The sequence below is a fragment of the Sinohyriopsis cumingii genome, chromosome 11 (genome assembly GCF_028554795.1).
Source record: "Sinohyriopsis cumingii isolate HCF-2022 chromosome 11, ASM2855479v2, whole genome shotgun sequence".
Classification (NCBI taxonomy): domain Eukaryota; kingdom Metazoa; phylum Mollusca; class Bivalvia; order Unionida; family Unionidae; genus Sinohyriopsis; species Sinohyriopsis cumingii.
This window is the reverse complement of record NC_142971.1, coordinates 27,963,279-27,979,968: the sequence shown is the minus strand read 5'-3', so window position 1 is coordinate 27,979,968 and position 16,690 is coordinate 27,963,279. Positions and strand designations below refer to the sequence as shown.

At 42.2% G+C, this 16,690-nt stretch overlaps 1 protein-coding gene across 1 annotated transcript in view; it reads right to left on the bottom strand.

Moving 5' to 3' along the window:
- LOC149787820 (uncharacterized) overlaps positions 1-16,690 on the bottom strand; it is a 199,429-nt gene that overhangs the window by 116,090 nt on the left and 66,649 nt on the right. Inside the window, exon 6 of the mRNA XM_089974041.1 lies at positions 270-296. Within this exon, the coding sequence (XP_089830167.1) occupies positions 270-296 (27 nt within the window). The remainder of the gene's footprint in view (positions 1-269; positions 297-16,690) is intronic.

Here is a 16,690-nt window from a genome sequence, read left to right as displayed (position 1 = left end):
CACTTCAAGAGTGTTTTCTTTTCATTTATCAGTCCCTTTGCTGCATAATAGTGATGTGTAATTGTTTACAGGCCATGCTGTTTTACTTCTCAGCTGGGCAGCAAGCAAACATCATTAATCGACCAAATTTTACTAAACTTTATTCTGTAAACCAACTGAGTTCTCAAATGGAATATTAGAAAAAAACATTTTAGAAATTTTGGGAATTTCCCTCAATTTTGCACAATTGGCACAACACAATGAGTGAAGAAGATGAATTTCATACTTACATCAGGATTATCTGGGTCAACATATATCTGAAATGGTTTTTACAAAGCTCTATAAGAAAACTTCTGGAAACTAATTAATGACAATATATTTAATGACACAAAAGGTAACTTCCTTATAACAACACAGCTGCCAACCACAGAGTACAAAAAATACTAACTGTATGTGACAGAAATACTGATTTTCAGGAACAAATGCTGACTTTTAAAACTGTAATGCATAAGTATCTATTCACAACATCTACAACAGGGGTTGGCAAACTACGTCCCGCCGGCCGCATGCAGCCCGCCAAGGGCTTTCATGCGGCCTATAACAAGTCATCATTCGCACTGTCTCTGTTTATGTTACTCTGTTTATCAAATAAATGTGCCTCTTTTGAAGTTTAAGTTTTCAAATATTAACAACATATTAACAACTGAAAATTAATAATGTTATTTAGAAAAACCTTTTGCTTTTGCTACATGTATTTCAAATTTCATAATGATCTGGCAGACTAGGGTAAATTTTGTTTGTTCTTCTGATTATTCCTAACAACTGAAGAGACCCTGATCTGCCAGAACATGATGCAGCAACAGTTCTTGGTCTGTTCATTTTACAGTTAGACTCCACTTATAAGCATTTAACTTTTGGAATAAATGATCTTTTTGAACGCACTGCTCATACGATATTTTGGGGCATCGCCTTATTTGGGGTAGATTTTATCGATGAGTTTTTTCGTTTTACGGGCTCTTATGGCTCCCATTTGCCATTTTGGTTTTGGTGTTTGGGGTGAACAGAACCTTCAGTAATATTAGGGAATCCAAAAATTCAAGGCAATATATATGATATTCTGTTTCATTATAGTGTAGACTAACTCTGTAGGATCATATATGTTGGCAAAATTAGGTAAAAATACAAGTGTACAGATGCATCAAGGATCTTCAGGATGGGGTTGATGGATCAAAAGATGTTTTTTTAACGTCATTTCTTCCTGAAGTCAGGTATACATTTCACTTGAGATGTTTCAGCTTCACAAAATTTGTTTCTTATTATGGGAGCAGCAATAGCTTAGTTGATAGAGGGTTGGTCTAGTTATCCAAGGGTTGTGGGGTCAGTAACCACTCTGATCATTCAAATTCAGCTGTCAGCATTAAGAGGTTAATGTTAGGACTGGTTGGCCTGGTGTCAGGATAATGTGAGTGGGTGGAACATGATGCTACATGTCTGTGGCATGATGTCCCAGTGTTAGACATCACTATAAACTGTCACACTGCAGACATCGTAGGGATATGACTGAAAAATTGTTAAAGCTATGTTAAAAATCCAAATCACATACACACTCAGCTGTCTCCTTGTTGTTCTTAGGAAAGTTTCCATTTCTTCAGCATGATATTATGGTGTTTTATGGCACAACAACACAAGTAGGTTATTTAGTGCTGGTTTGGTGTAAAGTGTCATGCCGAAGTACACTTATAACCATTAAGGTCTTGAAAGTTCCACTAAAAACCGTCCAAGCAAACGTTTACAGGTGACACTCAGTTTGTGCCAATTTGATGTATGCATTTTAATTTTAACATCATTTATAACATTCAGTTTGCACCACTGTGCTTGTTACAACATTGCTAGTGCCATGTTCTGTGACATGTGTAGAGCTTCCATAGGTGCATTTACATTACTTTTGATTATTATGCCATAACCTCAGGAACTCATCTATGGTGAAAATTGAGCCTCACCATGATGCCATACTGAGACAGTAATCTTTTTCAGTTTTGTTGTGTAATAGTGTAAAAACAGTGTGTTTGCACATTCAAATACAGTAGTTAAACATTCAAGTAAAAACCTGGACATCTCAAGGAAAACAATGATGACATCATTATGTTTATGCCATAGATATATTCTGTAGGTGGAGAGCAATACACGCAAAATTTGCAGCTAGATGTAATTAGCCAATTGTTATTTACAGATATAGCTCTAACATAACAGATTCTGTGGTTATTATTTTACATCCTGTTCACTTGGAACATGAAAAATGAAAATAGTCCATTAGTCATTATAATCTGAGTAGTAAATGACTAACTAACCTGAACGATTATTGTTTATTTATGGTTCAAAGCCTCGCTCTTGCATTAAAATTAATTGCTGTTAATTAATAACATGGTGAAGTGTTGAATACACATATCTGATATCCCAAATCATTACTTTTCACAATATTTCGACACAGAAAATGCAAATTTATAGTTTCTTCAAAATTTTATTTGACCAGGAATTATGTTGTTTATTTCAAATAAGGAAGTAACAGAGATATATTGAATTAAAGAAAGGGAAAACCTTTCTATATACTTTTTGTCGTCATTAAAATTCATTAAATCATTACTGTTAAAGTACCATATATACTTACTTATAAGATGAGTCCTACTTATAAATTTACAGACCCAGATCTGATATCACAGATTATGACAGCAGATCTGGGTCTGTGCAGTTTGTTAGGAGTAACCAGTGTAACAAACAACATAGACTCTGATCTGCTCCATATATTAACACTATCCCCAGTCAAATATATTAACATTAGAACCGGTCCTAACTTCCACACACACACACACACATATATATATATATATATATATATATATATATATATATATATATATATATATATATATACATACATATGAAAACGTACCACTCTGAGCTTCCTTATATTAACACTATTACCACTCAAATATATTAACACTGGTACCATTCAGAGCTTACTTACACTATTACCATTCAAATATATTAACACTGGTACCACTCAAGTATATTACCACTCAAGAGTTTTAATCTATTACCACTATTGCCACACAAATATATTAACACCAGTACCACTCGGAGCTTACATACACTATTAGCACTTAAATAAATTAACACTTACAGCACTCAGAGCTTCCATATATTAACACTATTACCACTCATATATGAACACTAGTACACTGAGAGCTTACATACACTATTAGCAAATAAATATATTAACACTTACACCACTCAAGGTTGACATTGCCCGGGGTGGGAGTGGGAGACAAGCGCCCCAATCCTCCAAAATGCCCCATACAGCCTGCGTCTCATACTGCCTCTGTCAACTAAAATCCAGCTCCTGGCCTTCGCGAGTGGCTTAGATTTGAAGCTCGGCAGACCATGTTTTCTACTAACAGGAGAAGGGGTGAAGGCGGCCCACTGGCGCCTTAAAACCAGTTGCTTCGGGTAGATGGGACTCGTAAACCTTGGATGGTAGCTCATCTAGGAGAAGAAAAACTCCAATTCCAAACCTCTACTGTCTTGTGGCTATACCCACTCATGGGAAAGGCTAAGGGAGTAAACCCCGACAGAAAATCCGGAGATGGAGTTCCTAAGGCGGTATGACATTGACTTCAACGTCATTCCGGCAACTCCTGCGACGCCGTTGGTGCCTAGCAGTATCGGCATGCTTCGTTTGCTTGGGCACACCAGCTGGGTGGAGAGGGGGGATCTGCTGCATGGGCAACAGCTGATTCTCCATACCATCCTGCCCAGGCTTCATAGATCCACTGGAGAGGACACTCCAGCGTCGTCATACGGCATCGGCACAACACAAGAAGTAGCAGTTTACCGGTTCTAAGTCATAGCTCGATTGGCGTAGAGCTTGGTGCCAGGGGTTACTTCTGACGGTGGGAGAGATCACCAGGTCTCACTGGACAGCTACCGCCTGCCTCAAGCTGGGCAGCCCCCAGTCAGTAAGGTGCTGCCCGCCATGGCCTGCCTGCTTCACTGGGTGCGTGGAGCTTAGAGAACCATCTCGACAAGTGGGCCACAAAACTCTGCACCAGGAAAGACTAAAAGAAGACATAAAAAGACTCCAACTCTTCATTTTGCAACCTGGAACATCAGGACCATGTGTCCTGGATTGACCACTGACCTACAGCAGATCGACGATGCAGGGAAGACTGCCGTCATTGACAGAGAACTCTCCCGACTGAACATCGACATTGCCTGCCTCCAGGAGACCCGACTGGCTGACAGCGGCACCATCAGGAAGCCAATTACACCTTCTTTTGGCAGGGGAAGCCCTTGGATGAACCTAGGCAGCATGGTGTAGGCTTTGCCATCAACAACACGCTAATCGCCTTCATTGAACCTCCATCATCAGGTACTGAGAGAATCCTTGCCCTCCGGCTGTCAACATCCTTAGGCCCGGTCAACATCTTCAGTGTGTACGCCCCAACCCTCTGCTCCACCTACGAGGAGAAAGACAAGTTTTATGAGGCTCTGGATCAGGCAATATCCAGTATCCCCAACAATGAAAGCCTTTACTTACTAGGAGACTTCAATGCTAGAGTGGGAGCTGACCATGAGGCCTGGTCCACCTGTCTCGGCTTTTACAGAAGGGGCAAGATCAACGAGAATGGTAAGCGACTGCTGGAGATGTGCTGCTCCCACAGCCTATGTGTGACCAACACTTTCTTCAAATGCAAGGAGATCCACCAGGTGTCATGGAGACACCCACGTTCACGTCACTGGCACCAGCTAGACCTCGTCATCACCAGGCGTGCAGAACTGGCCAGTGTCCTCCTTACCCGCAGCTACCACAGTGCCAATTGTGACACGGACCATTCCCTCATGGCCAGCAAGGTGCGAATATTACCCAAGAAGCTGCACCATGCCAAGAAGAAGGGTCACCCACGCATCGACACCTGCTGTGCAAGCAACCCAGAGAAAACACAGCAGTTCATCAGCAAACTGAAGGAAGCCCTCACCAAAGTGACACCTGATGACACCATTGACTCCAAGTGGTCCTATATCCTTGACTCTGTGTACAATTCAGCCATCACAGCTTACGGGAAGAGGGAGCGAAAGAATGTCGACTGGTATGATGCAAACTGGGAGGAGATGGAGCCCGTGACTGAGGCAAAGAGGAAAGCCCTCCTGGCATACAAGGCTGCACCTAGCCCCAGAACACTATAAGCCCTCAGGATTGCAAGGAATAACGCCCAGAAGACCGCCCGCCGCTGTGCCAACACCTACTGGCTGAACCTTTGCAACAGTATACAGACAGTTGCTGACACCGGGGATACAAGAGGAATGTATGAGGGTATCAAAAAGGCGACAGGCTCCCACAGCTACAAGACCGCCCCCCCCTCAAGTCCAAGACAGGTGAAGTCATCACAGAACAGGGGAAACAACTGCAGCGATGGGTTGAGCACTATCTCGAACTATATGCAACCCAAAACAATGTCACTGGAACTGCCCTGGACGCCATTCCAGACCTGCCTGTCATGGAGGAGCTAGACACACAGCCCACAATGGAATAGCTCGGAAAAGCCATCGATTGCCTTGCCTGTGGGAAGGCTCCTGGAAGGGACGGCATTCAGCCTTAAGTCCTCAAGAGCGGAAAACCAGCACTGCTCCAGCTCCTACACACACTCCTCTGCCTTGCTGGGAACAGGGATACATCCCACAGGACATGCGTGATGCCAACATCGCCACTCTGTACAAAAACAAAGGAGACCGTAGCGACTGCAACAACTATCGGGGCATCTCCCTCCTCAGCATCGTCGGAAAGGCTTTCGCCTGTGTTGCCTTGGCGCGCTTGCAGATCCTAGCCTTCCGCATCTACCCAGAGTCCCGGTGTGGATTTCGAGCCGGCAGGTCAACTGTAGACATGATCTTCTCACTACGTCAGCTGCAGGAGAAGTGTCGTGAGCAGCAGATGCCCCTCTACATTGCCTTCATAGACCTGACGAAGGGGTTTGACATGGTTAGTCGGAGTGGACTCTTCAGACTTCTGCAGAAGATCGGCTGTCCCCCCACGTCTGCTTGCTGTCATTATGTCGTTCCACGAGAACATGCACAGCACAGTGTGCTTCAATGGCGCAACATCTGAAGCATTCCCAGTCATTAGCGGAGTCAAACAAGGCTGTGTCCTTGCACCGATGCTCTTTGCCATCTTCTTCTCCATGCTTCTCCAGTACGCATTCAAGGACTGCAACGAGGGAGTGTACATCCATACCAGGGCTGATGGCAAGCTGTTCAACATCTCCCGTCTCCGTGCTAAGACTAAAGTCACAGAGGTACTCATCCGTGAATTGCTCTTTGCCGACGATGCAGCCTTGACATCACACACGGAAGATGGACTTCAGCAGCTGGTACGCCGCCTCTCCCATGCATGTAAGGAATTTGGACTGACCATCAGTTTGAAGAAAACGAATGTCATGGCACAGGACACAGACTCCCCTCCCTCTGTCTCCATCGATGGGTACAATTTGGAAGTTGTCAAGAACTTCACATACCTCGGGTCTAACATCTCCAGCTCACTCTCCATTGATTCTGAGGTGGGCGGCAGGATTGCCAAGGCAGCAGCAGTGATGGCCAGACTTAACCAGAGGGTCTGGAACAACCCCAACCTCACAGAGAAGACCAAACTGCGTGTCTACCAAGCCTGCGTGCTCAGCTCACTTCTCTACAGCACTGAAACATGGACCACCTATGCAAGACATACAGCTTCCACCTGAGATGTCTGCGGCGCATTCTGCACATCCAGTGGCAGGACAAAGTACCCAACACAGAGGTTCTAGAATGCGCCAACATGAACAGCATGTTCTCCATACTCAGCATGAGGCGCCTTCGCTGGCTCGGCCATGTCAAGAGAATGAACCCAGGTCACATTGCCAAGGACCTGTTATATGGGGAGTTAGCAGAAAGTGCACGACCAACTGGACGACCACATCTGCGCTACAAAGATGTTTGCAAGAAGGATATGAAGACAGCAAACATCAATGTCAACGACTGGGAGAGCTGTGCAAACAACCGTTCCAGCTGGCGTCTAGCTGTCAGGCAGGGAGTTCAAAATGCAGAGGAAAAGAGAAGAATAAAACAAGCTGAAAAGAGAGCTAAAAAGAAGGATAAGCAAAGGCGTACTTTGGAGCTACGCCATCGTCTCCCGTAGACGGACGGATGCCAAACAAAACAATATTGAGGACAGTGAATAATAATTCCAACAAAATTAAAAACTGAATACAACATTAAGTCTGATTCTGCTACAGATGTGAAGGCAAGGATGAGTAATTGTTTTCAAGAAACAACATTATAGAAAATGCCATGAGACAATAATAGAGCCAGGATGCAGTTCAGTCTCCTCTCTAAAACATGTAAAGTTTTCAACAAATTTAGGAATTTCCAAGTAAACAAGCATGTCCTGATTCAAACTAGTTTGTTTAACTCCATAAATATTGATCTGAATATTTAACCTATACTCTTAGAAAAATATTAGTTATGGATTATCTTGTTTACAAAATAAATGTCAATGGTCTGGTAGACCATGAACTTGACTTTGGGCAAGGTCAAGTAAAAATTAAGATGTATATAACACAATTATTTAGAAAAAAAAAACCAAAAATATATATTAAATAAACATAATATATTATGCAAGACTAAATCTAAAGGTATTAATTTATATATCACAACTGTAATATATAAGTAGATACAACTACACATTATCTCTATCACACACATGTACAAATGAATACTTGCAGAAATAAGTTATAACAGCTCTAAAAAGAATAGGAATCTATGAAATGGTAAATAAATTAGGCAAGTAAATAAAAGATGATAAATTAGTTATTCCATTCATTAATACTGTATTAATAATCATAATAATCAATGAATATGATAATTCAGGTGGCATCTACAATATTAACAAAGTTTCATTAATTAAAAATGGTGTCAATTTATTTAATATTGCATTAACTTGCAAGGTTAAGAACTAAAATATTTACAGTTTCTGTGGCAAAAAGTTATTTGTTTCTTTTCATAACTTTAAATGATGAACATAACATTTACCAATTATCATGGCAATGCGTTAAGAAAAATGTTGCATTCACAAAATTTTGTCATATACTGAAGTCAGTAACTCTTATAAAATTTGTAGGAGGCAACTGACACATGGACATTACTGACATAAGCTGGCTTGGTTGAGTATTTATGTCACATATTGTTTGAGGTATGTTTGATATATGCATTTTGTTTTAAACAACATACCTACCGTATTTACTGTATGTTTTCGGACACCGTCTGTTTTCGGACACCGCTTTTTGGGGGGAAATATAATATTTAAATGCCTTGTAAGTTTTTGGACATTGCTCTGCTATAATTTTTTCTACAATTTATGTTTTCGGACACAATCTAGGAAGATCTGCCACTTCGTTTTATTGTAAAATTCACAGCATGTTTACTGTTAATTTAACTGATACAAAATTTGCTTCATTTGGTAGCCAATTATTCATTGTGATCATGAACTTCCATGAACTAATATAATTTAAATTTTTTAATCGTATGTACATATTTATGTATGTATGTATGTATGCAGATAGATAGATAAACACTGTTATATTAAGCCATACACAATAAGTAGCAATATCAAAGAATGAAAAGAAATATGATTTAATGCTGTAATATATTTAAATATATTATTCAATATCAAGTAGCTTGTCCATAGCCTTTTGTAGGTCCTCGGGCGAAAAGCCCTCAAATTCTGTATCACTATCATCATCCATATTGTTTAATTGTTTGTCATTTCTGATCAGCGCGTTTTCACTTCCGCTCAGATTGACACTGATGCCGCACACCTTGAAAGATTTAATTATCATTGTGCGCTTTTCCTTCAGTGTGTCCATGGCATTTACAACCCAGTCCAATACAGTCGGTTTGCTGGCTGTCTTGATCCATCTGTTGCTGCTTTCATTAGATGATATTAGCATCCCTGATGTATTCCATCCAGCTGTGGCGGAGGTAGCTCTTTAAAGGTTTATTGATGCTCACATCAAGAGGTTGCAATTTGGATGCGCAGCCTCCTGGTATTATTACTGGCACAACATTTCCACGCCGCAACTGTTTCTTCACATCATCAGTGATATGAGCCTGGAACAAGTCCATAACTAATAGTGATCGCTCTCTTCTGGTGAATGGCAAATAAATTTCTTCAATCCATCGCAGCATTAGCGTTTCGTCCATCCATGCTTTCTCTTGAACTGTGATAATCCACCCTTTTGATGCCTTCAGATCTAGCTGTCTCTTTCCCTTGAAAATAATCATTGGGGGTAATACGTCGCCAGAACCTGCAATGGCTAAAACGACAGTAATGTGTCTCTTCTCCGCGCCAGTTGTACGAATCAGAACGCTTTTCGTTCCTTCTTTGTCCACTGTTTTCCCTGGTACAAGATCAAAGTGCATCGGTGTCTCGTCCATGTTAATAATAAACTTATTGTCAAACTCGTCCTCCTCACGTCTATCCATCACAAACTTGTGGAATGAAGCAATCTTTTCTTCCAAATCCTTGGGTAAACGTTGGGCAAGAGAGGTCCTGCTTCTGAGCACAAAGTCATGTCTTTTCATGAAACTCTCTCCCCAAATACGACTGGCATGGAATTTGCTCTCTGGAAATTCTGTTGAGACAAGCTCCTTGGCATATATACATATTCCCTCAACAATGACTGGAATTTGTAAGTCACACTGAGTGAGCACCCACTGAGCTATATTATCATCCATAGCTTGTCCATATGAAATGGGTCGTCCACACTTAGGCAAATGTCCATTCAAGTTCACATCGGCAGAAAAGTCAATTTTCATCCAGGTACTCACTGTGGATTTCGGAATCTTGAATTTTTCTGCTGTAGGTCAAATTCCCAGACATTTTGCATTGTTAACGATATCCTGCTTTTGCTTTAATGTATAATGTTTATAGTGACCACGTACAGAACTGGGTGAAGCACTCTCGGGTTCAACATAATCAGATTCGTCATCTAGAGCAGCTTTCTTCGTAGGCGGTTCTTTTTGTGATGCATCTTCAGAATCATTAATTCAAGGTCACTTCTGTGGATGGCCTACCGGCCTCTTTGAAGACGATTTCGGCAAGGGAGATTCCCTCCACGAACTAGGCAGTGCCTCCTCGCTTGTTGCATAATGTATGATAAACTTATCCATCAGAATTATTACAGTACTAACAATATTATGTTTCACAACGACAACTATCCAGTATATAAACTTTTGATTGTGGTGGGTATTTTATTTATACTTTATATTTTAATAGCTTGATTGGCTAACAAAAATATGATTGCTTGTCAGTGTAGACATTGTTACACAGGTGGTTTAAACATAGTTATTGTTCTACAGGGGGTAAACCTCTTTGTAGATGATAAATATTGATTGTGGGTGCTAAATGTTCGGTACATCGTGTACTCTTTTAATGAAATCCAGAAGGCTGCATTTTATTTCCGAACACACCTGTCAAAGAAATCGCACAAGTTCTAATTATTAACAATTATCACCTAGACACCTTGAAATCTCAGACATACCGGTACATCAAAACAATCTTTGAGCAGCCGATTCTTTTGAGTCAGCAAGCTCTACTCATTTTGAAGCTACCCTCGGCTAGGTGGGGAGAAAAAAAAAAGAGAGAACCACAACAAATAGATCACCTTTATTTTTTTTTTAAATACCGATATATTAATCATGCCGACTCATATATTGCAACTTGCTTGTTATTTTTACCCTTCCTATGCGTGCATACAACACTCACCCCATATGAAGCCTCTCACCCTTGGTGCTCTAAGATTAGCCATCATACATGTACCGGTATTTCTACTCTCGATACTAAAATGTTTGTCATAAATATCTTAAAAATTTTAATTCCAAAATCTTTTTATTTAGTTTGTATTAATATCTTAATTACACAGAAATTAAGCTTGCACGCGTTGGTAATGTAGATTTTAATGATCACCGATTAGCAGAGGGTTAAACTGTGGATTGCAAGATTAGTAATATGGCAGTTCTTTTGGAAAATACGCACACAATCGTGGCTCTAATACATGCATGGCTGTGTTTTCTGGTGGATGGACATGTATCACATAGACAAAATAGGCAAGTAATGCCCATTTTTCATTCATTATCCTTTCCGTGTTGCTTGACAAAATACTTGTTTTACTTCATGGCAGCACATCGTCATGTAAACTAACAGTAACTTTGTTAAAGACATGGGGGAAGGGAATAAATCTATCTTCAACTGTATGTTTTCGGACACCTAATTAAAGAATTTGATATGTATTCAGACGACAAAAAAAAAGTAATTATTTGTTGCAGTCCGAAATCATATGGTAAATACGATATATTGCAATACATGAACAAACTCTGACATCGATGCATGTTCAGTATACTCCATGAAATATCATATGTTATAACCAAAGAAACCTTTTTAATTATTTATCATTTATATGTAAATATTAATTTCATCTGAAAACAATTAAAATACACATATTAACTCACAATAATGAATTACATTATTACCAAGAGCATATTCTCAGCACCTATAATATCTATATATATATATATATATATATATATATATATATATAAGAGAGAGAGAGAGAGAGGAAAAAACTTGTTAATTTTTAATCTGGAGACTTGAACCAAAGTGCATGGGTAAATGGAACCCATCGCCTTGCCTGCACAAACAAGTCAATACTACACAGAGTACATTTACATATGTGCAACTTGACACTAACTTTCTTGTGTATCATCCCTTCCCATGTGAACGAATTCATACAAATTTTGTATGAATCAGGCAATCATGCACTTTGAGAGCATCTCTGAATTTATAGATCAAATTTAGTCAGTATGCCTAAAATTCCAACTGGCCAGATGGACTGTGGCTACTCACTTTTTGCCCCAGTCCACCATAAAATTCACTGGCATCAGACTGGTAGGATTGCGGTAATTGCACGCTGTTAGCAAGAGGTGTGTGTGTCCCAGGGAGATTTCCTGTGACCACACCTACCACAAACTACTTAGACACTGTTCCTGTACAAAAAAAGCTGAAAAGATTTCTTACAAAAAGAAACATCTGTTCAGTATACTCAAGGTAATGTGTGGATTAAGTCTATGCCAATACAATTTCAGCAAGAAATCACTTTACTTGGGTGTTAAAACGCAAAAAGGGAAGTAATCCTAAGCTCAATACTGAATAATACAAGATAATCATGTCAACCAGGTTGAACAAAAGCTAGTGACTACTAAATTAGCAAAACACCCGTAACTTATGAATGTTAATAATAAAGGGAAAAAAATCAAGGAATATGATCAAAAACTAATACTGCAGAAGAACCTGTGTTCACTAACATTGAGCATCTGATGTGAAAGTAAAAAGTAGTGTGCAAACTGCTTATCATGTATAAAAACTGTATAATTCAACATAAAGGTAATGTGAATTAAATTATTATTTGTAATAAAATATCTATCCTTAGGTAGGAAAATGTAGATGATAAACCTCATTTACCACATTAGCAAAGGACCAGACCACCTCTTCCTCATCCATCTTAAATAAAGGGGTGGGGCCTGAGAGAAGGTCAAGAACTCACTGAAGGCAATGAGGAGAGAGTGCATTGTCGTCATCATCATGGTCAAGGTCACTCAGAGTTGGGGAGTGGCTGGGCATTACTATGTCCCTTGATAGAAGGGGTGTAAGAGCACTCTGTGCCACAGTCCCTGGTTTATCATGAGTTACAGAGAGGAGACGAGAACGTCTGTCTACCCTAGATGATGTTAGACCTTAAGCATTCCAAAAGGAAGCCACCTGGTGATGAGCTGATCATGGGACATGAGCGGCAACATCACATCAACTGTAAAGGCAACATCCACTAGCCCACGGATACATAATGGACTAAGGGCCCTGAGGTGGAAGGCCCCACATACCATAAGGGTTTATAGATATAATTGGGAACAGGGGAACACCACTGTGATACCCATCCCTAGCCTGGATCCTATGTATAGATTGTAAATCCTGCACTGGGTGAGATGTTAAATGGGTGGGAAAGGGAGGAGATCAGTCCTTGTCCTGTCCATGTATCAAGAGGCTGATGAGTGACAGATGGGGAAGACCTCGTCTTCAACTGATTTATCACTGTGTACATCATGGGTGCAATGTCTGCTTCCAGAACATAAGTGGGGCAACACACTGCCAGAAGCAAGATACACATTGCAGTGGTCAACCTCCTTCAAGAGAGGGTGAAACCATACAGTCGTGATACTCTACCTCCTTCAAGAGAGGGTGCAACCCGCTATCGCAGTACTCTACCTCCCGAATCGTACAACCTGTTATTGTGGTGCTCTACCTCCTTAAAGGGAGGGCGCAACCCGCTATTGCGGTGCTCTGCAACCCTAACAGGAGGGCACAACCCATTATTGCAGTGCTCTACATTAAAATGGGAGGGAGCAATCTGCAAACTGAAGGCATGCATACTAATAGAGATATGAGACATATTTGTTGTCTCTCTACATGGGGAAGTCAATCTACTTCTCAAATGTCTAGACCCTCCTTCATGAGGGGCTTTACCAAGCACAAAAGATGCTTGTTCCAACATGTGAGACCTAGAAGAGATTACTTTCAGAAAATTCTGAACAAAACAGGAAAGAAGTTTTCCCCAGCCTTGATACCAGACCAAATTCACAAGAAGTGTTTCTGTGTGCACTTTGATGTTGTTGTTAATACATTAACCCCTGGACCTTTTTGTCATTTTTGCCTGAAAATTGAGTAGGAAACACATTTTGAATGCTATTTCTGAATAGACTCGAAAACACCAAATCCCCGGTCATCTTTCAATAACATACTGATTAGTTGTCTTAGAAACATCGTTTTTAATTGGCTATTTGACTCGCGCATGAACAGAAGGGTAAATTTTGTATTTATTTTTTATTTTATTTTTTTGCAAAACGGATCCATTATTTTTGTATGGAGAGCACTCTTTATTCCAAATGCCCATCTTATCCTACTTTTTGCAAAGGCTCATCTGTCTGTTTAAAGTTCATACCGGTCTGCCTTAGATCTGAGACCAAAAAGTCGGGTCCAAAAAATGAGGTTTTTCTATCTGTATTTTGTAGTGCAACTAGATATTCCAGATTATCTGGTATCACTGTAGAGCTATATCTGTCTACCTTTCTATAATACCAACCAATTTAGTGTATCATTCATGACCATGATGCTACAGAGCTCGGCAGTGTGGGGTGTGTGCGAGGCCTGGGCCTGACGTCCTGCTTGTCAAAGAAAAGTGAAGCGTCTCTCATAGCCTCTAATTCCCAGGTGCAGTGATTGCCGCAGGACCACTGTCTCGCTCTGCGGGGCAGGAGGTTACTTGCATATGGCCTCTCCTACACTATTGTGTCCACAGCAGCACCTTCACACGAGGCCCCGTTTTCACAGAGCCTGCTGTGTGGCGCGACCGAGTGCCCAGCGGTATAACTGGGTGGGCAGACTGGGCTCGTTAGCCTTGGCAGGCAACCAGTCTAAGAGAAGGGAAACTCTGACTCCAAACCCGGGTAGATGAAGCTCGTTAGCCTTGTCAGGCAGTTCATCTAGGAGAAGGAAACTCTGATTCAAAACCCACCACGTCCCATCCATTGGATGATGGCTCCACTGCCTTGTGGATATCTTCGGAAGAAGGAAAGGCTACGGGAGTAAACCCAGACAGAAAATCCGGAGTGGAGCCCCCAAGGCAGCTGGGTGTCGATTACAACTTCCTTCTGGCAGCTCCTGCATCCAAACTGGTGCCAAATGTCATGCTCAGCATTCCTTTGGACCCCACCAGCAAGGATGAGAGGGGGATCCTGACGTCTGAGCAGCCCAGGATCTCGATACTCCACACCCAAGCTTGCGCCCTGGAGAAGACACTCCAGTCTCGCTACTGAGTGAGGAAACAACACAGAAGCTGACAGTTTACGGGTTATAAGTCCCACCGGACTGGCATAGGGAAGGGGCACCACGTGTCAGCTTTGGCGGTGGGAGGGATCATCGTGTCCCACTGGCTGACTATCGCCCGCCTCAAGCCGGGCAGCCCCCAGTCAATAAGGTGTTGACCCGCCATCGTCTGCCTGCTCCAGTGGGTGTCTGGAGCTCAGTGTGTTGTTCAGCATGACAAGCAGACGGTAATTCCACACCAGACAAAAGAAACAAGAAACCAGTAAAGAAGACTCCAGCTCTTCGATTTGCAAGCTGGAATGTGCACACCATGTGCACAGGCATCTCCGACAACCTCAGAGAAGTGGACGACACTAGAAAGACAGCCATTATCGATAGAGAACTCACCAGACTAAATATCAGCATAGCTGCCCTCTAGGAAACCAGGCTTGCCTCTAGTGGCTCCCTCAGAGAGGAAAACTAAACCTTCTTCTAGAAGGGTCGAGAACCTGAGGAGCCCCACCAGCATGGAGTGGCCTTCACCATCAAAAACAATCTCCTGGCCTTGGTTGAACCTCCCACTGGGTGCACTGAGCATCTCTTGTCCATCCGCCTCACCACTGCTGCAGGTCCTGTCAACATCAGTGTCTACACCCCCACCTTCACGTTGTCAGAAGACGCAAAGGATCAGTTCTATGGGCAGCTGGACGAACAGATCAAAGGATGCTCCAAAAAGGAACCACTATTCCTCCTCGGCGACTTTAATGCCAGAGTAGGTGCGGACCACGAGTCATGGCCTACCTGCCTCGGATATCATGGCACTGGAAAGACCAACGAAAACGGTCAGAGACTGCTGGAGCTATGCACCTACCATGGCCTGTGCATCACAAACACCTTCTTCAAGTGTAAGCCACAACACAAAGTCTCATGGAAACACCCCAGGTCTCACTGCTGTCACCAACTCGACTTGGTCATCACCAGGCGCTCTGCCCTTGACAGCATCCTCTCCACCAGAACCTACCACAGTGCAGACTGCTACTCCGACCATGCCTTCGTGAGCAGCAGGGTGCGACTACAGCCACACACACTACACCGCTCAAAACCAAAAGGATGTCCTCGCATAAACACTGCGCAGATGTCAGTCCCTGCCGAGGTGGAGGAGTATGTGTCTGCCCTGGACAAGGCTCTCCAGGACCTGCCTGAGCACAACGCTACAGCCAAGTGGAACGCCATGAAGGGTGCCATCTACAGTACAGCTATGTCCACGTTTGGCAAGAAGGAACAACCCAGCCAGGACTGGTTCAACGCACACCTATCAAGGATGGAACCACAAATCGAGGAGAAACGAAAAACCTTCATAGCTTACAAAAAATGCCCTAATAAATGGACGCTTGCTGCTCTCAGAAGTGCCCGAAGTAGCACCCAACGCATCGCTAGACAGTGTGCGAACGAGTACTGGCAACAACAGTGTGAAGGGATCCAGCGCAGTACTGAGTCCGGACACATCCAAGGTATGTACAGTGGCATCAAGAAGGCTCTAGGCCCTACAGTGAAAGGGGTCGTACCCCTGAAATCTCTGATGGGAGAGAAGATCACAGACCATGGGCAACAGATGGCCAGATGGGTGGAGCACTACTCAGAGTTATACTCCTGAGAAACGTCAGTCACCGATGCAGCCCTCAGTAGCATAAAGAATCTGCCCACCATTGAAGAGCT